Genomic DNA, 20,699 nt, shown 5'->3' on the forward strand with positions numbered 1-20,699 from the left:
AGTGATAAATACTTATACTAAATTGCTAAATCATAATGAACTCAAATAATAGTATTTTATTGCGATATCTCATATATATATGTGAAATCTATGAGAGAAATAGATTTCGCTCAGTGGATGAATAATACTGCGGTTCTATCCGTATATCTTTCTCTTTCTTTCTTGATCTTGTTTGTTCTTATTAGATGACGCAGAAAACGAGACAAACTTTTTCCAAGTCTACATATCTAGAGTAACACGAAAGTGTGGTATGGCACGTTTATAATAACCATGTACCACCCGGTGAGATCGGCGATGAGTAGTTTCGATTAAACACCTATCGTTAGGGGCAACATGATGCTTTAAACTTTGACCTTGCATGTGTAACGTTGGCCTGTTCTATACAAGACTTTTTTTCTTTTTTTTCTTTCTTTTTCCCCTTCTTCTTGACACATAAAAATAAATCCTTATGCGAAGGGGAAAATGAAAAGTTACAGAAAGAAAACAATACAAATAGGTCGACTATCATTTTTTTCCACTAATTGGTACTCGAATAATGGCGGACAACCAAAATGAACGAGATTATTTTTCAAAAGAGTAGAAAATTTATCAAAAAGGGATGATAACATTACGATCTTAAAAAAATATATCTTCTAAGGATATATAATAATCTTTTAATAATTTAATAAGGTCTTAATAATATAAGAAATTCATATATATATATATGTTATCAATATTTATATAACTTATGCAATTAAAATTAATGGTATATCCAAGTGGTGTATCTATGAAGATTTTTATAAATATCTTATTATACGAAGAGAAGAAGAAGAATTATATATTGCAGAATTCTGTTGAAGATAACACTTTATCCGGGTAATAATATTTATGATTATTCTCGAAAGAATTATATTAAATACTTTAATTGGAATGTAAATATAAAATGGTGTAACGGTTTGTAATAGTTTTAAGCGAGCTTTGAATTATTTATCATCTCTAAAAAACTAAACACGTGAACATATTTAGTAAAACGTTGTAATTAGAATCATTTCCATGGTTGCAAATAACATTATATTTAAATGATATAACCTTCGGAACGTTTGAATATTAAATTGATATGTCACAATTATTTTACACATCAGCATTTTTAAAACTATCAGAATTCACATGTTGTGTTGTACATTTATGTAAGAATTTCGTTATGTAATTTGTTACTGATATTTCATTCGTTTTAAAATTAAATGGAATCTTTCGTCATTAAGTCATTTCATTATAGTTCATTACTACAAACTACAGTTTTCTGCAACAGAGTCCAATCGTTAAAATCATACAGATTAGCATAAAATTCATGTTGTAGAAATTCATGTTGTTCGTGTATATTTTGTTAAATAGATCGTAAGTAGAATCACCGGTATAAACGCGTCGCCAGTATGCGACCGATTGAAAATAGAAAGAGCGTTCTAGTTCGATGACCTGTAGTTATTTACAAATAAAAGAACTTATACGAAGAAAATGGGCATTATAATAAGGGGGCTAATATCTTCTCCTTTTTTTTCTTTCTTTTAATTATTATATATATATATATATATATATATAGGAATATTTTAAATCATATTTACACATGAAAAAAATATATGTGTTAAAGATCGAATATGAGTGCAATTAGATAACAAGCTACAATAGATGTATTTCAAACGCTTAATCATATTCTTCTATACGTTTCTTTATGAATTGGATGTTAAAAGGTTAAAATAATTCTCGATTGTTAAACGTCTTTCAGAGAGATAATACAATTTTACTTTAAAATTGAAGATATATATGTATATTATTTAAATGAAAAATATAAATAAATGAAATTACAATAACATTTATTAAGCAGGTATAATTGTCATTATTATCAATTTCCCTCAATTCAATATAAAATATATTTTCAAACATAACAGAATAATGGGGTAATCAAATTAATTATGCAAAGTTACGCTTGTTTTATACAACCAGTTTATTATTGTGTCACAGATGGTATTATCAATAATGTTAAATCTTAAATCATTGTTTAATTCTATAAATGATCATTTGGTATTTGTCTGTTGTATAATAACGCTAAATTAATTGTCTTGTGTTACTGGCACTTTCGAAATGGCACTAATTTCTAATGAAATGTTATCTATCCTGTCTCTGTGTATGTGTGTGTGCGTGTGTGTGTGTACACGAGTCGCGCACGCGTGCGCTGTGTATGATCTGTATATATACATATATATACAGGGTCGAACAATAACTTTGTCTATCTTCTTGAGTATATGCAAAAGTATCATCGTATCTTTGAAATACATAGACGTCTTATCACCCGTTGATATGCCACATTGTCACAGTAGTATTGATGCAAATGGTCACAGTTTAAAAAAAAAAAAAAAAAAAAAAAAAAAAAGCAGATAGAGCAAATTTGTTCCTTTGAAAATTTTTAATACGATTATAAACAAAGGAGATATTAAAAAAATGGACAGAGTCATTGTCGCAACCTGTATATACGTATATTTGTATGAATCACTGTGTCGATGTGAACGCACAAATAGTAGTTTAAAAAAATATTCAATTTTTGATTTTCTAACGACTAAATGTATTTCAATATCGACCGAATGTGTTGAATCAACGATTATTGATTTTACTCAAAAATTGATTATTTTTAATGTATATTCATTCATTACAACTATCATTTTAATCTAATTCTATTGAATGGCAAGCGTTCACAAAAAGTATAATCGCAAAATATATATTGTATGTGTCACACTATAAGCTTCTGTAGATAAATAATCAACATATATATTTTGGTTCATGTGTATGGGATAATAATGTGCCGATTATTGTACAACGCTTATTATAATTATTCCGATCTACTGTAAAGAAACATTTCTTTTTTTTTTTTTATTTCTTTTCTATAACGTATAAGTGTGTGTGTATGTAATATGTATTAAGATGGAAGCACAAACTATGTATAGTTTACGCTCTACGAGAGTCTTTTTATATGCTATGTTTTTTTTGTTCTTCCTAAAACTACTCAGACTTCAGTTAACATTCATTTTCAATTACAATTCCACTTACAAGAATAATATTACGATAGTTTGTTGTGTTATATATGAACTACTACAGCCTCTATGTCTTCTTTTATCTTTTCTTATCTTGTTTGTTTGGTTTTGTTTTGTTTTGTTTTTAATACTGCATTATTTTATAATCATACTCGTTTGTTATTTGTTAAAGATTGCAGTCACGGCCATTATTCGCTTTTTCCCCTTTCTATTCTATTTATAATATTCTAATTTGACACAAAATTTTTCTTCGTAAACAGTCTTAACATTTATGATAATGTTTACATTGTGCTAAAAATATGTACGGAAGCTACAAAAAATGTTGTCATTTGCACAAACGTCTTGGTCATTATACATTATATATAATATATATATATATATAAAGTTCCTATAGAACCGCTATGTCTCGTTTCAATTACATACATTTTACATGTTTGTGAAGGACGATTCGATATATTAATTTATCATTAATTTTAGACCTTGTAACATATTACTGTCGAAAAAATTCAGTAACTGTGTTGGATACCTCTCAAGTAATATCGTATTTATCTACTTTCTAATAAGTTGTCAATTTCATAACCAGTATAAAAAATCATTAACATATCACAGCTCTAGAAAGATAAAATTGTATATTAATTATTATTATTATTATTATTATTACTTCTACGTTCTTAATACATATTCAACATATTATCGTAGTAATTAGTTAACATACTATATAATAAGTCAACATATATAAGTATACATACATATGTATATATTTGGCAGTGAATATTCAAATCAAAATAAAACATAATTCATCGTTATCGTAACTTATAATACTACTACTTTAAAATGTCTTTAATATACTTCAATGAAAATATGTTTTCTATCTTAAATACTGTTCATGTACTTAAAAAACTGTATAAGGAACATTAACTTTTACTACTGGCTATGAAATTTCAAACCTACTTTTTGTGCGACTAGTAATGAAAATGAACAACTCACAACTATTGCAAGTATTTCCATAATTATCAACGATAATTGTTTATACTTATGATATTCTGTTACATCAAACAAGAATACATATTTTGTGAGTCATAAAGTATATTATCAACATTATCAGCAACAATATATTTAATCTCAAAATTAAAGAGAATAAAAACATATAAAACTATCATCATCATCACTTTGTGGATTAGCACCGTTAATCTCAAAAGTAAAGCTCTTTTTTTGTTGTTGTTGTCTGTATAATACAGCTAAAAAAAATGTTTATACAATTGTTTCTATCAAATACTGTTTTCAGCTAAAACTTCATTCGTCATCTTGATTATTCACAGCTCATCTCATCAAATCTGCTGCTCTTTGTCTATCTCTATGTACTTCTCGAGGATGCATTCTTTTACGATGTGAAAAACAATTACCCGAACTGGCAAATGCTTTCGGACAATAAGGACATTGGTAAGGCCTTGCACCAGTGTGTTGATTTATGTGAAATTTCAAATCCTGATTCCTTTTGAATGTTTTATCACATAAAGGACAGGCATGCGGTCTTAAATCAGAATGAGTTATACTATGAGCTCGAAGAGTTGAATTTGTTGGATAAACTCTTCCGCAAACGTTACATGGAAATCTAATTTCACCGTGATATTCTTTATGCCTACATAAATTCGATTGTGTTTTAAAGCTAAAATCAAATCAATATTAATGAATTAATGAATCATTTCTTATTTGTGATAAAGAGAAGTGTTTGTTAAGTTTAAGAATAACTTACATTCGGCCACATATATCGCATCCATATTTTCCTTTAGGCCTATGAGTTTCTAAATGCACTTTCAAATTTCCTTTGGTAGAAATTTTTTTACTACAAATTGGACAAATAAAATTGGCAGATGAATTGTTATCAACATTCGCATGCAGCACACCGTTTGTCGAATAAACTTGTTGAGATCTTAAAATAGGTTTTCCATCCAAACGTCTTTCTCTTGGCAAATGCGACCATAAATGATTTTGTAAACCAATTTCTGATATGAAGGATCGCGTACATATTGTACATTCGTATCGTTTAGTTGTATTTACATTATCTTCATCTGTTTCTTCATTAAATTTATTGTCATTAGATTCTCTTGTTATTTCCTTTTCTATTTCCGTATCTCTGTAATTGCAAATTTGTGGATTTATTTCGATAAACTTTATGCATTAATTTGTTCGTGCACCACAGTATAATAATTTCAATAATTATTTACTTGTTTGTTACACTTGACAATTCAGGAGAATGAATTCTCATTGGACTTTCTTCTATGTCTGATGTATCCGACATATCTGAAGCAGATTGTTCCATACCGCATTGCAAAAATAACATCGGATCTACTTTGACTTCCATTTCTTCCATACTCGGAGTATGACTTTTTTCTTCTTCGGATAGATGAGATAATTCGGATGGTCCAAGTGTTTCGCCTTCTGCTAAAATTTCTATGGCACCCTGGAAAATTGAACAAATTTTTTTTCTTACACAATATAATAAAATAATAAATGTATTAATATGTAATATAAATTGAATGTTTACTTTTGTAAGAATAGAATGCAATAATCCTCTGTCTTCTACTTTTTTAGTAGCTTCTTGTGTATTTTTCAAACCTTGTCCCGCCGTATTTTGAACAGAATTGATATTATCCAAAGTTTCGTATAATTGCAACCTTAATCTCTCTTGTGTACGATATGCCATCATTGCAAAACGATGTACTCCTTCCAATCTTTTGATACACGTTAAACAAACCATTTTTGATAATTTATCTTCCGAGGATACCTGAAAAATAAAATCAAGTAGTTAATATATTTGGCAATATTAAATAATAACATTTACATGTAAATTGTGTGTGTCGTAAGAATTGATTAATATATGTACACAAAAATATTTTACTTTGACACATATTTATTACATTTTTTTAATTACTAAACTCACTTGCAATAATAATTATCTATAAGTTTAATATATTTATTTTGTTAATTATTATTTAAAAAACAAAAAAAATAATAATTGTATAAAAATTGTTGTTGTTTTCATAAATATTTGTATTAAATTCATCATTAAAATTTGGTGTTTTAAGTATTTCCTTCTTGTTTGAAATTGTTTGTAGGAAATTTCGTAAATATTCCAAAATAAATACGACATTTGATATTTTTTCTGCATAAAATATTTCATAGACGTCATATCTGAATACGCCGCCGCCGCCGCCGCTTTATTCTCAAATATTTATAGACGCATCGCTTTATACGGCGCATGTAGTACATTATACTTATGGCAATCAATAAAATGCTAATTTTTAACACTTTTGCAGCACTGTACAAAATGGTTGCCACGAATTTCATTGAACGAGCAGTCATATTTTCTTCATTAATTTCTCATTATTATAAATATACATATATATGTTAATTGATATTATTTTAAAAAGTATACATTTTTTCACAAAAGATTGATGTAAATTGTTCTCCCGTTAAGAAAATTTACATCCAAATATTATCCATTTTTAATTGTTATTTGCTAAAATATGATTACAAATTAGATCGTAAATAAATTCAAATAAATTCGATATAATTTAGAACAAAAAGAAAAACAGTCGATTTTATTTGAGTATCACGATAACGATTATCATATTTAATTGGAAAAAAGTAGTGCTTATTTATTTGATAATTAAAGATAATTAATAAACGATCATGGCGATGAAACGCATCTTTAATTCTAACTCGGAGTCGGATCCGTCGAGTAGTTGAACCGATGAATCGACATCGATAGTATCGATCTAAGTCAAAAAATCGTCAAATCAAATACTCTTTCAAATAATTTCTCGATACAAGTAGGTTTGATTGTTTGTTATTTGGATAAAAAAGAAAAATAATAATAATAATAAAGTTCATCTGTTCGGATGGAATCATTGACAAAAATATTGCCGATCGCAAATGTACCGAGTTGCACGTGGGAATATCGTAGAGACGATGACACAAGTATGCATTTATCTTGGTGAGTGTGTGGAAGACGCGCGCGCGTCCAGCGGTCGAGATTTTGAAAAAGATCCCGGTAACACAGAAAACGTAAAACACGCACTCCGCCGGCGGTCTTTGGTTCGCATTCGACCGTCTCACAGATCGGTTATATTATGTTATTCTCTCAAGTTATTAAAACTTACCAAGATGTAAAGATATTTGCGTATTTTGGTCTGCAAGTAGTGCCGTCTACCATCCTCGGTGAAAATGTTGACACTGTCGTTTCCATTAACGTCGCACGCACAAATTCGACAGTGCAATCCGTCTTCCCGATCGCGACGTTCGAAATCGCGACCCGCCGTACCCATTTCAAATCAAATCAAATAACAAACAATAGAACAAAACAAAAGGAACAAAATAGGATGAATTATAAAGAGAGGACACTAAGAAAAAAATGATAACGGGGAAGACACTACGGATCCTCTTCCCCTCACCGCACGATGCGACGAGATATCGAAGCGTGGTGCTCTCACCGCAAAGCGAACATATCTCTCTTTTTCTCTCTCACCCCCTTATATTCCACCCCTCGTATCTTATTCGGTATGTTTCGCTCTTGTTTCTCTCTCTTTCTCTCTCCCTTTCCCTCCCTCTCTCTTCCTTTTGTTTCTTTTTTTTTCGGTAGACGCGATTAATCGTTCAATCCCGGAAGACGATGGACCAGTTACGTTTTTCACCGTTGCATCTTTACGATGTGCCAACGCGTTTCTTCTTTCTCCTCATCAAAAGATAGAGATAGAGAAAAAGAGAGAAACAGAGAGAGAGAGAGAAAGAGAGAGAGACAGAGAGAGAGAGAGAGAGTTGATTATTCTAACGATCCTTCTTTTTTTTTCTTCTTCTTCTCTCTTTTCCCGTTTTCCTTTTCCTCTTATTTTTCTTTTTTTTTTTTTATTTTTTACTTATGAGTCTCTCGGATTGGGTGAGATTACTAACAGCACGCGGCTCGTCGACGCGTTAAAAACGACGTCGGCGCCGGGCGTCGGCGTCTACCTCCGAAACGAGTGCTCGATACAAAATATATAATAGCATTCGTCGATTTGAAAAACATATGTATATAACCGATTGTTTTATTTATGGATTTCTCTCGCCACCGCGCCGTACCGCGCCGCACCGCGCCGCGCCGCGACGCACGCGTTCGAAGTCAAAACCATTTCGCATTTCCTCTTTTCATCAATTAAACAACCCTTTTCCACGCCTTTTCTATCCCCCACCCTTTCCATTCGTTTTATCTCTCCTTTACTTTTATCTTTCAACATTGTCCAGGTATATACACCTTTAGTCAATAGATTATACTATCGTCGGAAATAAAGAATATAATTTAATGATGCGGTTGCTTAATTGATCCGCCATTTTCTACCTGCTTCGCGACTTTGATCCTTTTTTTATTACATTTTTTTCCTTTTCGATTCACTCGAAAGAAAATGTTTTATTCCTTCGACGATTTATCTCGTTGGATCGTTTTTTTGTCGATAGGTTTGATGATAAGTCGCGAGTTTCACAATTTTCCCTCCAAATTTTCGAAATTTCTCCGCCGAATTCTAATCTTTCCCGCCATTTTTCGGAATCTGTATCCCTACGCCAAACACAAGTACCCTCGTGTGCTTTTTACCCCTTCCCTTATCTCTCACCCCTTTATCCCTTCCCCTCCGACATCCACCCTCTTATGCGCGAAAAATAGTCCCAGTTATTCGCGAACGAACAGCCTCCCCTCGGATATGTCCCGTTTAAAAAAATCAATACTTAATAATTAGCAATTAATACACGCGCCACGTACGTCTTCTCCTCCCCTATCGCTTTTACCTCTTCCACCCTTTCCAATAAACTCTTTTCTCTATTCTTTTATTTTTTACCCTATTGTTTAAGACTTTTATTATTATTATTATTATTATTATTATTATTATTTCTCTTTGTCTCTCCTATTATTACATTTTACTTCCTTTTATATCACATTGTTAGTTTTATTACATTTGAAAAATCTAAAATAATAAAGTTCTCATCGAAATTGTTATATGTTATAGGTAGGAGGATTCTTTCTTGTCCTCTATCAAAATCGTGCAACTTAAAAAACTGTGATATAATAAGGTATTTTAAATCATTAATATAAGATTGAATGTACATTTTTTTATTTCATAGAATTGTGTGTTATATTGTATAGAGAGGGAGAGAATTTGATTTTATAATTGAAACTTTAGTATATATTGATTAGATAATATAGTATAAAATATATAGCTTTTCAAAAAGAAACCAAATTTAAACAAAATTCTATAAATAATTATGTTTATTAATACTACTATTTTCAGTTATCATAAAAAATGTTCATATTGTATGATTATGAAAATATTGTGCAAAATAGGTCAGCGTGAAAAAGTCCTAATACGTTTAACATTTAGCTTTATTTTGTATCGGTAGGAACAATTTAAATTCTGCTGGTAACTCATCTTCAGAATATAATCTATCGGAGAAATATACTCTACGTATTCGACAATTTGCATGAATTTGAACTCTTAAAGTTTCGACATAATTAGTTCCATATGCTCTGCGAGTGAAGTCTGCTAAATTAAACTGTATTTGATTCCATCCGTCATCTAGTCTCATTGGCATAGTACATATGAATGGTTTTACTCTAGTCGTTGATTGATAATTACTTGCACGAAATCGTCGACGTACATTTTTATCATCGATAACCTAAAATAAGAAATATTTTTCATAATGCATGTTAGAAGAATCTTAACAGATGTTACGATTATTTCTATCAAATGTGTATTTTTACCTGAACTTCAAAGGTAAAGTATTTCTTCAAGTTTTTTATTATCATTACCAAAAATGGTAATTTAATTCCTAATGTTTTTCTTAAATCCGCAGGACATGTAATATAAGTAGTACTCACATTACCACCTAGTATTTCTAATACAAGACTTTGTATGTCATTATCTGTAATTCTTTTGATATGACCATTTCTCACTTTTTTATCCCATATTTGTAATGGTTTGCTACCAATACTATACAAAATGGATAAGAAGCCACTTTGAAATGTGTTTTTGAACATATTTAATGATTCTTACAGATTTGCCGGACCAAAAATATTCTCAAGAAATATTTGTTGTTCTCTTGAAAATGTTCTTCAAAATGTTCTTCAAAATGTTCTATGTTTTATCGTAGGTATTAAAATTACGTTGAAAATTTCGGAAAAAGTAACCTAACCTTGTTCCATTATAAAATCACACGTTTTAGACAAATTCTCTATTGTGGATAATCAATGAAAGAAAACCATGTTGATTGCACAAATGTAGACAAGTAGATTTATACGATCACTTAACATTCATACATTTTTATTACAAATAAATATGTTTTTTTCGGTGAATTTTCTTTTCTCGAACGAACTGACGCGTATGTTGTGTGTATGAACTCCTATTGCCGGTGCAGTATTTTAACTGCTTAGCTACAATGCTAATGAATATCAATCGATAAATTTATACTTGTGAATAGTTTCACGAAATGATCATATCAATTTTCAATTTACCATCAAATAATAATTACACTAAATGAAATAATACAAATACATAATTTAAAGATTTATTTTGTATATTATACATTTTATATACAAAATTTCAATTGGAAAAGTAATGAATAATAACAGATATATACATCGAAATCAATATATATCAATATAATTGATATTAGTACTTGAATTTGTTTAAATGCAAAATTATTTAATGATTATATGTATACTATTAATAAATTTTCGCGCGGTTTAATTTCAAATAATAAAAAAACAAAGATGGTAGTTGGACAGTAGCGCCATCTACATCGATAAATTCATCTCCTACACGGGTAACCGTACACACAGATAAATATTCATCGGTCAGCAGCTGACGATGGTAAGTGGTGGTGGTGGTGGTGGTGGTGGTGGTAAAATGATAATTTTGTAAAGTTCGTGGCTCGGTGTTGTTTATATTTTTCAACAAATCTTTTTACACAATAAGCTTCTAAAGACTGCTTTAATTTTGTTTAGATTATATACAAAAAGACATTTAGGATCGTGGCCTTAGTGCCATATTAATACTGGATGAATAAACAGTCGCTATGTGGGTAAAGCCAAAGGAGGTTCTACTTGCTAATGCTTTGTGGTAAACTTTGATGTTTGTTTTACATTTGACGGACCATAATTATTATTTATAATATATGTCAAACACAACTGATAATAGATCTTTAGTATTTTCAATGAAATTCATTGTTTCTTCTTTTTAATATATTGCAATTTTTCTTGCATTTTGTACAATGTTATATTTGAAAATGAACATATCTTTTATTATTTCATTTGGTTTACGAAACAATATTGAAGTTACAATATGTAATTATTCTTTTATCTATTTCATGCATTAACCTCTTAAACATACGTCTATACGATTGCACATGTGTGTACATATGAATGGTTTGTGTACAAAAGTGAATCATACTAGCGTAATAAAAATTGCATTATATTTATATCCATATGCATTATTTGCAATATTGCTTTTATTGAAATAAAACGAACGCGGTATCGTTTAGAAAAGTTATTACATTATTTTCTAATATAACGTGACAGATGTTGTTTTAAGAAGTTGACGTGTTGGTGAGTAAAAGTGTGTACTTGACATTTCGAGAGGACAAAAATGAGCACATTTTTCAAACGATTTGACTACTTTTACATTCCTACTTTTTCCTTCATTTACATAATAAAATGTATCGATAAATTTATTAACAGGGTAAATGAACAATCAACGGTATATTTTGTTTTACAACGTCGAAAAGGTCATGGAAAAACTAAAGGCCTTACGTCAATACTAGTAGGAACATTGGACAGTGTATTTGATACTAAACCAGCACCATTTAGAATATTGCATCAAACACCATCGTCTGAAGTTTATTGGGGTAATTCATTTTATAAACATACTCTGCGTGTGTATATATATATATATATATGTATATATAAATATGTGACATATTATTCCAATAAATCAATACGATTAAAAATAATTGTAATGCGTTGTTTTATAATACAAAGTAATATATTCAAATTCAAAATAAAACACAATGTTTTAAAATGTTTTATATTATTATGTAAAAATCTGACAAATATATTTGTTCTTGTTTACTTCAAGAGATATCATGTTCTTTGACACACGAAGAAATTCTACAAGATTGGGAATGGCTTCATTCGAATTTAATAGATACACTTCAATCATTTGACACCGAAGAAGATATAACAGAATTTGTTTGTTGTAAAATTCAATCCATTATCGCTAATAATATTCCAGATTGTCAATTTGCTGATGGTAAATTATTATTTCGTATTATCTATCTGTAATTATTTCTAAATGCAAATGGAAATTAATCTATTTATTAATATAACAATGTATGTTTATTTGCAGAAGAAGATCCAGCTGTATTTAAAACAGTATCTTTCAAATTTCATCAGTTATTTAACATACCGAAAGAAGACAAATTGGTCAATTATTATTCTTGCAGGTATTTATTCTTATATAATGAATCAAATAACAAATTTATTAATAAATAATGAAATATTAATGGAATCAATAGCTATTGGAAATCTCGGATACCTAGACAAGGATGGCTATATCTGTCTGTAAATCATATGTGTTTTTATGCTTATATACTAGCAAGAGAGACAAAATTAGTTATAAGATGGGCAGATATTATTGAATTGGGTAAAACAAATTCCATATTAATACCAGATAGTATACATGTCGTAACACGTGATAATAAAGAGGTATAAAGTTCTTTTTACATGTTATTATTGTTATCTTCAAAATAATTCATTCAGCTAATTCGTGCAATAAATGTATCATTGCTAGAGATTATCTGTTATTTCTTTTTCTTTTGAAGCATTACTTTTCTATGTTTCTACACAAATCGGAGACATATTCGTTAATGGAACAGCTTACGAATATCGCCATGAAAAGGTACTTTTTCGCACTTTTATCCATCCATTATAGGTGAAATTGGTACAAGTGTATGCATAATTTTTCATAGGCTCATTGATGAAAAGAGTGGTTTCAATGAGGACAGAGAACTATTGAATAAATTAAGGTATTTTCAATCATTTATATATTACCTTGATACAATTATCAGTATTTTATTAATGATAAAATTGATTTGATTTTAGTAAAAATGTACCTAAGAAACCATCATTCTTGAAAAGAGATCTTGATGCTCGAGCACATTCAGAAGCATACAGGTTACAATTTAGATTACCAGGAAATGAAAAATTAGATGGTAATATTGATGCAACATTGTGGACTCCGTACAATAAAAGATATGTTTGGGGAAAGATATATCTCTCGCAGAACTATCTAGCATTTGACAGTAGGGTAAATAAGTATATATATTATATATAAAACAAAATAATATCAATTGAAATGCATTTTTGTAAGTATTTATATAATCATTCATTTAGGTAAGAAAATTAGTAAGTTTAGTGATACCTTTGAGAGAAGTACGACTCGTTGAATCTGCAGAAAATCAGTCTTCCTCCGTAGAGAAATCGATATTGGTAACTACAACGCGTGCATCATTTTTATTCGCTCAGATTCAAGATAGAGTTTTTTTAGTTCAGAAGATATCTGAACTTTTGGCTAAATCAAAATTAATGCATCCGTAAGTTTAAATAAAATAACATTTAACAATTAGAAATAATATTGATTATATATTTATACATATATATATATATTTCATTGTTTTGTTGAACAGAGGTGTTGGCAGCTTGAGTTTGCAAAATACTTCAACAAATAGTTTAAATAATTCTGAAGATACAAAGTTTGTAGGAACGTGGAAACCTCAACCTCCATTAATGACGCTTTTTAAAGCTCCGCTTAGTACTGAAGCAGCTTTAAAACAAGAAGCTAAAGAAAAACAATGGGAACTTCATTTCGCAGAATATGGACGAGGTGTTACCATGTATCGTACCGTAGAAATGGCAAAGCTTGTAATTCAAGGAATTCCACAATCTTTAAGAGGAGAAGTTTGGCTTACTTTTTCCGGTAATTTTATTATTGTTATTCATCTTCTAATATAAGAATTCTATTAATTAAACTTTCATATTTGTATTAGGTGCATTAAATGAGATGGCTACCAATCCGGGTCTTTATAAATCTTTGGTGGATAAATCATTGGGCAAATCTTGCCAAGCTAATGAAGAAATAGAAAGAGATTTGCATAGATCTTTACCGGAACATCCTGCGTTTCAATCAGATACTGGTATCAGTGCTTTAAGAAGGGTATTATCTGCTTATGCATGGAGAAATCCACAAATTGGTTATTATTATTATTATTTGTAATATTTATATACTTCAATATAATGTATTTGATTACATTTAATCTTGATCATGATTTTGTTTATTTTTTTTATACAACAGGATATTGTCAAGCTATGAACATAGTAGCTTCGGTTCTTTTAATATACTGTTCAGAAGAATCTGCTTTTTGGCAGCTATGTAATGTTTGTGAATCTTTACTACCTGATTATTACGATCGACGAGTAGTTGGTGCTCTGGTTGATCAAGGCCTCTTAGAAGAATTAGCTGCAGAATATTTACCAGATCTGCATGCCAGGTTACAAGATCTTGGACTTATCAAAGTCATATCACTATCTTGGTTTTTAACGATATTTTTAAGTGTCATGCCAACAAGTAGTGCTGTAAATATTATGGATTGTTTTTTCTATGATGGAGCAAAAGTTATATTCCAAGTAAACTTTATTATTAATTATATTTTCTAATTACATTTAATAGAATTGATTTTAATGAAATCTAAACAAATATTTCTTCTTCTATTAGATAGCATTAACAGTGTTACAATGGAATCAAGATAAACTACTTAATTGTCGTGACGATGGAGAAGCTATGCAATTGTTAACAGACTATTTAGGAGGTGTTTATAATAACGAAGGTCCCGTTTTTCCTAGACCAGTTGATAATGCCACATCTAATAAAGTAAGTTTATTTTCTATTATCAAGGTAAAATGAAAAAATTGTATAAACATTTTTTGTTTTTTTTTTTTTTTTTTTTAGAGTATATCTGTCCAAACATTAATACACGAATCATATGTAAGATATGGCTCCTTGACCATTGGAGGAATCGAAAGGCTTCGTCTGAAACATAGGCTTAAGGTAGTTCAAAGTTTAGAAGAAGGAATAGAAAAAAATGTAATTAGAAGTGTTATTGTAGATAAATATATGACCATGGAGGAGTTACAGGTATTACTTTTATATTTATTATATATAATAATAAATATAATGAAATGTAATATTTCATTACATGTAGAATATATTCGAATGTACATAGGAACTGTTGGCATTAGTGAGAGAAGAATTAATGAGCCAACGAAAATCCGAGCCTGACAGATATGATCCTACTCAACCACCCTATGAAGCTTATAAAATTGACTTTGAACTATTTAGAATATTATTTGGTGGTTTGTCGCCATGGGGTAAATGTACACAAGCTGAATCTCTTTCAGCTCGATTATTTCGTGTAAGTTATTATAATATAATATTAATGTCATTTGAATTTGCCGCGCACTCCTAGGAAGAGACGTAGACAGAGATCGATATAAATCGATTAATCAATCGATCAATCAGTGACAGCTAGCAGTGACAGCTAAAGTGATAGATAGATAGATAAAGAGCGATAAATAATATTATAATAAGAAAATTGAAATAATTAATATGAAGATTAATTGGACTAGTGTACATAGTGGGGAGCCGATAATAGTTTTTAATTGTCGTTTCTCTATTTACAGGTAAATTGTATATAATAAAATTCACGGTTGTGTAAATAGCTAAGAAAACCTAACCTCTAACGACAATTAAAGACTATTATCGGCTATATTATATGTGATTATACATTTTGAGAGTGTATGTAAATAATGTTTTCTATATTTAGTTAATGGATCGTAACCGTGATGGTTTATTAAATTTCCGAGAATTAGTGCAAGCTATTGGAATGACTGCAACAGCTGATCAAACGCAAAGGTTGAAACTTCTTTATACTCTACATTTACCACCACTTCTCACACCTGCTGATTTTGACTCGCCTACTCATTCAGGTAAATATTAATTTTGATTGTTGAAATATCGTTGTTGAAATATCGTTGTACATAGTAGTAGTAGTAGAAGTATAAGCGATTATACTGGTTAGATGGAGCTGAAGTAGCAGCAGAAGCAACAGATTTTTTTGATAGTATGGAACAGAGTGTGGCTTCCTTAGAAATGCCAGTCAGTGTGGCAGAAGAACCAACAGTTGGTACATTATCAGGATCAACGAGTATGAACAGTCAACACGGTGATCAGTCATGGGAAATACAGAGTATGGATAGTTTACGTTCTATGATTGCATCAAGGGATAGTCCTCTGGATTTAAAAGTGGTGCCAAAAATGTCTCAAACTCACTTCATAGCATTATGGAAAACCCTGTACGATATGTTTCCAGCTCAATTAGAAGAACAAGAGACATATCATAGTATAGCATCGATAGGTATTCCTATTTTTAATGCATAATGAATGTTTCATTATTGTGTAATGAAGTGTTACATACTTATTCAAACTTTCCCAAGGTACTCTTTTATTGCAACTAGGCGATGTGGGGAAAAAGTTAAATATTAGTCGAGATGAATCAGAAGATAGTTTATTGTTAGCTGCTTCTGCTGTGCAACATATATCTTCTGCAACTGTAAGATTCATATTCTTTATATTATCTTACATACATATATATATATATATGTATTTTGTTTTGGAAAATAATTTATCTTTCTAGTCACCTGATCGTAATGGAAATCCATCTAGTACGTCGTCTTGTTCAGATCCCGATTGGTCGATAACTATTGAACAATTTTTAGCATCTGCATTAACTGGTCCACCGATAGTCGACTTTTTTAGTAAAAGAGCCGATCTTGCAGAAGCAATGGTAATCCTTAAAAATCGTAGATTTAATCGCGTTCATTCCTTGTCCGATACTCCGATAATAAATGTATAATGTAAATCTTATTGAAACATAAGTGCAATATAGTTTTTTATGCGATAGATTGTCTTAAACATTTTAACGAGTATATTAAAGTATTTTAAAGAAATATTTTCAACGTCTCTGCATAGATCAAAATTGAGAGATAAGCACTTATATTCAATTTCAAACCAGGATGTTGGAATCGTGAAAAATAGATGATACAAAATAATGAGATTATCTAATGAGAATCTAATTATTTAGATATCGTAACACTGTGTTTATATAAAGTACTGTATTCTTATTTGAACATTACAAATACTTTTTCTAAGTATATTATATCTTTATCTTTAATATAAAATATTCTATATTGAAGTAAGCTCGATGTATGTACATCTCTTTTACAATGGACATGTAGATTTCAAATCTAAGGAATTAACATAATATTGTGTAAAGTAATGCATAGAAACGCACATTGCTTGCAAATAATATTCTATTAACGATGGATTACACCTATAGACATGTTGGCCTATGTTTTCAAAGATATAAAGGAATGAAAAAAAGAAAAAAAAGAAAAGAAAAGAATCGATGATATGCCATTTGTACAATAACAATAGCAAACTATTAAAAATATCAGTCCTATAATTTTTATATTAGTGCTTTTTTTAAATACAAAATGCCTCAGGTAATAAAACAGTGATGTAATCCAGAAATATTTAAGAAAAAATGAATTAAAGCAAATGTTTTGTATCATTTATCATACATTGTCTTGTAATACATTAAAAAAATAATATTTCAGTACAATGATTTATTAAATATTTCTTCACTAATAAAATTAGTGATAACAATTTTTCATAAGCACAAGATAAACTAATAGAATTCAAGCAAACACTTATAAATATTATTTCATTCAATTACAAGTGTAAAATATTTTATTTGTCACAATTTTCTTATACAACAAGGATTTATTTTTCGACTGCTGCAATTACGACGCGCTATTGAAATTGCAAATTTATCAAATAAAATTGATGACATTTGAAAACGTATCAACAATTGTTGTATGATTAATAAAATGATTAGTAGGAAACTATTAATAGGCTTGCTTTGATATATAATTTAAAGATACATTCCATTAACTAAATAATCAGCGTCATGAGCATAAGGTCCATGTCCACGATGTCCACGTCTTTTTACTATTCGTAATCGGCAAGCTATTAATGCAGCAGTAATAGCTGTTGTTATTAATCCTAGTGCTAAAGAAATAACTGCACCTCTTGGTCTTAAATTGTCATGGTCATTTATTTGTTGAAGATGCTCTGCGACAACAGCACTTTTCTCGTGTTCCTTTACATGATTCTCCAAAACTATAATACTTTTGTGATCTACAAAAATTGTACATCCAATTAAAAATCAAATCAAACTTGATCACAATATTTTTCATATATAATAATTGACTTTGATAAATGTTCACACCTGTTATCTCACTCTTATGTCCATGATTATTTTGTTGTTTGGAATTGTTAATTTTGCTTGTATTATTGAATTTGTCTATATTATGTTTATCTAGTTTAATATGCGATGTTTCTTCTGGTATCTTTTTATCTACTTTACCATGTTCTCTCTCCTTTACTAATGTATCATCTGTGTGTTGTACGGAAGTCTGAAATAATTAATTATACAATATTATTATATATTATACAAATGTGTCATGGACACAATTATATATGAAAAATATTAGCTTACCTCGCAAGGTGGTGATACTGTATTTTTGCTATCTTCGTTTAAATGGTTGACCAATTTTTGTGGAAGCTTTGGAATTATCGATGGTGCTTGTTGAACCGGAGTCTCTTGCCATATTACTTTATTAGGCGATGAGAAATGTGATGATGGATTTTTAAAGTCTACGTAAACATTACTGAAATCCAAATGATTAGAAGTTTATTAGTAGAAACAAATGAATGAAATTGAATAAGATTTGATTTTGATTACCCATCTACATCGGGTTCTCTAATAACACCAGATCCTTTATGACTAAAAATGTGAGGCTGGTTTTCTAAAAATAAAATATCGTATTAACATAATACCATCACATTTTCTTACTAAATCGCATTAGATATTTTCAATGTTATATTTACGATCATAGGGATTAAAATTATTTTGTTCTCGATAAGAATTTGCTGGAATGTATGAATCTTTGTTTTGTTCATATAACGGTTGATAATCCCCCTGATACGCAGGCAAACCAAAATTCTTTTGCATTTGCGGTATTTCCATTTGTGGATATAAGCGATTTGCTGGTTGTGATAATACTTGATTCGTTATACTTGGTAATTCCCATGGTTTAACATTATTTTCTGGACCACGAGGATAAATTGGTACGAAAGCTTTGTGTTGATCAATCATACGCTGATAATTGATAGCGTTAGAAGGTAATTGCGGAGATGGTCCTTGTATGGCGGCTACTGAAGCTGAGACAGTTGGCTTTTCGGTTGGACATACAAGGTCTGCCGCTTCATCAGAACCATCAGCACATTGCGGTATACCATCGCAAACATTGTATATTGCTATACAGTCTCCAGTCGAACGACACTCATACTGATTGTGACTACAACCTATATATATTTGTGTTTATAAAATTAAATAGATTATTTTGTAGAAATATTAGAAAATATGTTACCTCGCTTAGGTGATGGTGTTGTTAAAATTAAACGCGATATTACGGTAACGCTTGCTTTTACAGGATGTTCTGTAATGGAATATTCGACTGGTGGAGTATCGGCAAGTTTTCTGTAAAGTTTCAACCATTCTAAATGAATAATATTTCATGTAGAATATACAAATGATATAATTATTATAATATACATATGAAACTTGAATATGTAAATGTAAATGTAATCATCTACCTCAATGATTTCAATTCGTGCTCGTGTTGAGAAAGTCGAATTTGTTCCTCCGATTGAGTATGACTGTGAATATTGTAATTGGTACGTACAGCACTCGTGTAATTAACATGAGTGGTAAATTTACATTTAAAGTCTTGAAGTGGACCGCATTCAAACAAATAACAACTTCCTGGTTTCTAAAAGTTGATATGCTCATTACATCGTTACATCGTTACATCGTACTCTTCAAAATGAATGAATAAGCAAATAGAAAACTACTGATAGAAAATATCTAATTCAACATTGATACTTACTTTCTCTTCAAAGATGAAAACGTCACATTTATCTGTATTACAACAAAATTTAAAACACTCCTCTCTAGATTCAACGTCCATTTCATTTAAATATTTTGCACCAAGATCACGTGAATCTTCGGTTTTGATAATTTTATTCGTGTGAACGTCGAAACTTTTGAAACAGGTGTCATCGTTATTCCCTGCATTGATATGTTCCTCATTTTTTACTAAAGAAATTTCACCATTTATATTGTGAAAAATTGCAATAACATTAATAAATACAACGTATAATTCCTTGTAGTACATCCTTCTTTACAAAAATACGTGGTATTACATACGCGCATGCTTCTCGCGAGTTAACACGTTCCGATCAATAATTTGGAATGGATACTAAAAAGTGCAAAAGTAAGATTAGTATTTTATCTAATCTGATCATTTTTTTTCCTTTC

At 29.9% G+C, this 20,699-nt stretch overlaps 4 protein-coding genes across 10 annotated transcripts; 1 reads left to right on the forward strand and 3 right to left on the reverse strand.

Moving 5' to 3' along the window:
* Positions 1 to 1,959: 1,959 nt before the first annotated feature.
* Positions 1,960 to 7,387, reverse strand: LOC107071552 (uncharacterized). Of its 3 annotated transcripts, none has more exons than XM_015330632.2 (5): positions 7,223 to 7,387; positions 5,605 to 5,844; positions 5,285 to 5,520; positions 4,813 to 5,193; positions 1,960 to 4,725 (listed from the first exon to the last, which is right to left on the reverse strand). In XM_015330632.2, exons 1-5 carry the CDS (start codon positions 7,385 to 7,387, stop codon positions 4,380 to 4,382), a joined length of 1,368 nt encoding a protein of 455 aa, XP_015186118.1. In that variant the 3' UTR covers positions 1,960 to 4,379. The 3 variants fall into 3 exon arrangements, with proteins under 3 accessions (XP_015186118.1, XP_089027936.1, XP_089027938.1); XM_089171810.1 differs by having other exon boundaries at positions 7,002 to 7,355; XM_089171812.1 differs by lacking the exon at positions 7,223 to 7,387 and adding an exon at positions 6,001 to 6,974.
* A 99-nt stretch (positions 7,388 to 7,486) lies between these two features.
* Positions 7,487 to 18,166, forward strand: Tbc1d8-9 (TBC1 domain family member 8/9). Of its 5 annotated transcripts, none has more exons than XM_015330625.2 (20): positions 7,487 to 7,619; positions 9,095 to 9,158; positions 11,821 to 11,987; positions 12,218 to 12,391; positions 12,488 to 12,584; positions 12,657 to 12,846; positions 12,963 to 13,039; positions 13,110 to 13,166; positions 13,243 to 13,447; positions 13,534 to 13,733; positions 13,827 to 14,116; positions 14,187 to 14,390; positions 14,492 to 14,823; positions 14,912 to 15,067; positions 15,146 to 15,331; positions 15,420 to 15,608; positions 16,020 to 16,182; positions 16,275 to 16,610; positions 16,690 to 16,805; positions 16,890 to 18,166. In XM_015330625.2, the coding sequence occupies exons 1-20, from the start codon at positions 7,520 to 7,522 to the stop codon at positions 17,106 to 17,108; spliced, it is 3,522 nt and encodes a 1,173-aa protein (XP_015186111.1). In that variant the 5' UTR covers positions 7,487 to 7,519; the 3' UTR covers positions 17,109 to 18,166. The 5 variants fall into 5 exon arrangements, with proteins under 5 accessions (XP_015186111.1, XP_015186112.1, XP_015186116.1 ...); XM_015330626.2 differs by having other exon boundaries at positions 16,344 to 16,610; XM_015330629.2 differs by lacking the exons at positions 7,487 to 7,619; positions 9,095 to 9,158 and adding an exon at positions 10,961 to 11,203.
* Bug22 (cilia- and flagella-associated protein 20) lies at positions 9,451 to 10,954 on the reverse strand. The gene is made up of 2 exons (XM_015330633.2): positions 9,847 to 10,954; positions 9,451 to 9,761 (listed from the first exon to the last, which is right to left on the reverse strand). The coding sequence occupies exons 1-2, from the start codon at positions 10,120 to 10,122 to the stop codon at positions 9,456 to 9,458; spliced, it is 582 nt and encodes a 193-aa protein (XP_015186119.1). The 5' UTR covers positions 10,123 to 10,954; the 3' UTR covers positions 9,451 to 9,455.
* LOC107071551 (uncharacterized) lies at positions 17,972 to 20,595 on the reverse strand. The gene is made up of 8 exons (XM_015330631.2): positions 20,269 to 20,595; positions 19,976 to 20,151; positions 19,750 to 19,859; positions 19,208 to 19,684; positions 19,062 to 19,125; positions 18,816 to 18,987; positions 18,546 to 18,732; positions 17,972 to 18,454 (listed from the first exon to the last, which is right to left on the reverse strand). The coding sequence occupies exons 1-8, from the start codon at positions 20,554 to 20,556 to the stop codon at positions 18,189 to 18,191; spliced, it is 1,740 nt and encodes a 579-aa protein (XP_015186117.2). The 5' UTR covers positions 20,557 to 20,595; the 3' UTR covers positions 17,972 to 18,188.
* Positions 20,596 to 20,699: the final 104 nt, after the last annotated feature.

Source organism: Polistes dominula, unplaced genomic scaffold (assembly GCF_049000335.1).
Source record: "Polistes dominula isolate Pdom_NZ unplaced genomic scaffold, Pdom_raw_medaka contig_84, whole genome shotgun sequence".
In the NCBI taxonomy this organism is placed as follows: Eukaryota; Metazoa; Arthropoda; class Insecta; order Hymenoptera; family Vespidae; genus Polistes; species Polistes dominula.

Excerpts from the sequence above, each read along its gene's own strand:
- LOC107071552 (XM_015330632.2), bottom strand. The coding sequence starts at position 7,387 with ATGGGTACGGCGGGTCGCGATTTCGAACGTCGCGATCGGGAAGACGGA. Across the intron at positions 5,521-5,604 it reads TGCATTCTATTCTTACAAAA|GGTGCCATAGAAATTTTAGC; the intron begins GTAAACATTCAA and ends TCAATTTTCCAG. Across the intron at positions 4,726-4,812 it reads TGCGATATATGTGGCCGAAT|CTTTAAAACACAATCGAATT; the intron begins GTAAGTTATTCT and ends ATTTGATTTTAG.
- Tbc1d8-9 (XM_015330625.2), top strand. The coding sequence starts at position 7,520 with ATGCGACGAGATATCGAAGCGTGGTGCTCTCACCGCAAAGCGAACATA. Across the intron at positions 11,988-12,217 it reads ATCGTCTGAAGTTTATTGGG|AGATATCATGTTCTTTGACA; the intron begins GTAATTCATTTT and ends GTTTACTTCAAG. Across the intron at positions 14,117-14,186 it reads AGTTTGGCTTACTTTTTCCG|GTGCATTAAATGAGATGGCT; the intron begins GTAATTTTATTA and ends TATTTGTATTAG.
- Bug22 (XM_015330633.2), bottom strand. The coding sequence starts at position 10,122 with ATGTTCAAAAACACATTTCAAAGTGGCTTCTTATCCATTTTGTATAGT. Across the intron at positions 9,762-9,846 it reads ACTTTACCTTTGAAGTTCAG|GTTATCGATGATAAAAATGT; the intron begins GTAAAAATACAC and ends TTCTTATTTTAG.
- LOC107071551 (XM_015330631.2), bottom strand. The coding sequence starts at position 20,556 with ATGTACTACAAGGAATTATACGTTGTATTTATTAATGTTATTGCAATT. Across the intron at positions 19,860-19,975 it reads CACGAATTGAAATCATTGAG|AAAACTTGCCGATACTCCAC; the intron begins GTAGATGATTAC and ends GAAACTTTACAG. Across the intron at positions 19,685-19,749 it reads AACACCATCACCTAAGCGAG|GTTGTAGTCACAATCAGTAT; the intron begins GTAACATATTTT and ends AAATATATATAG.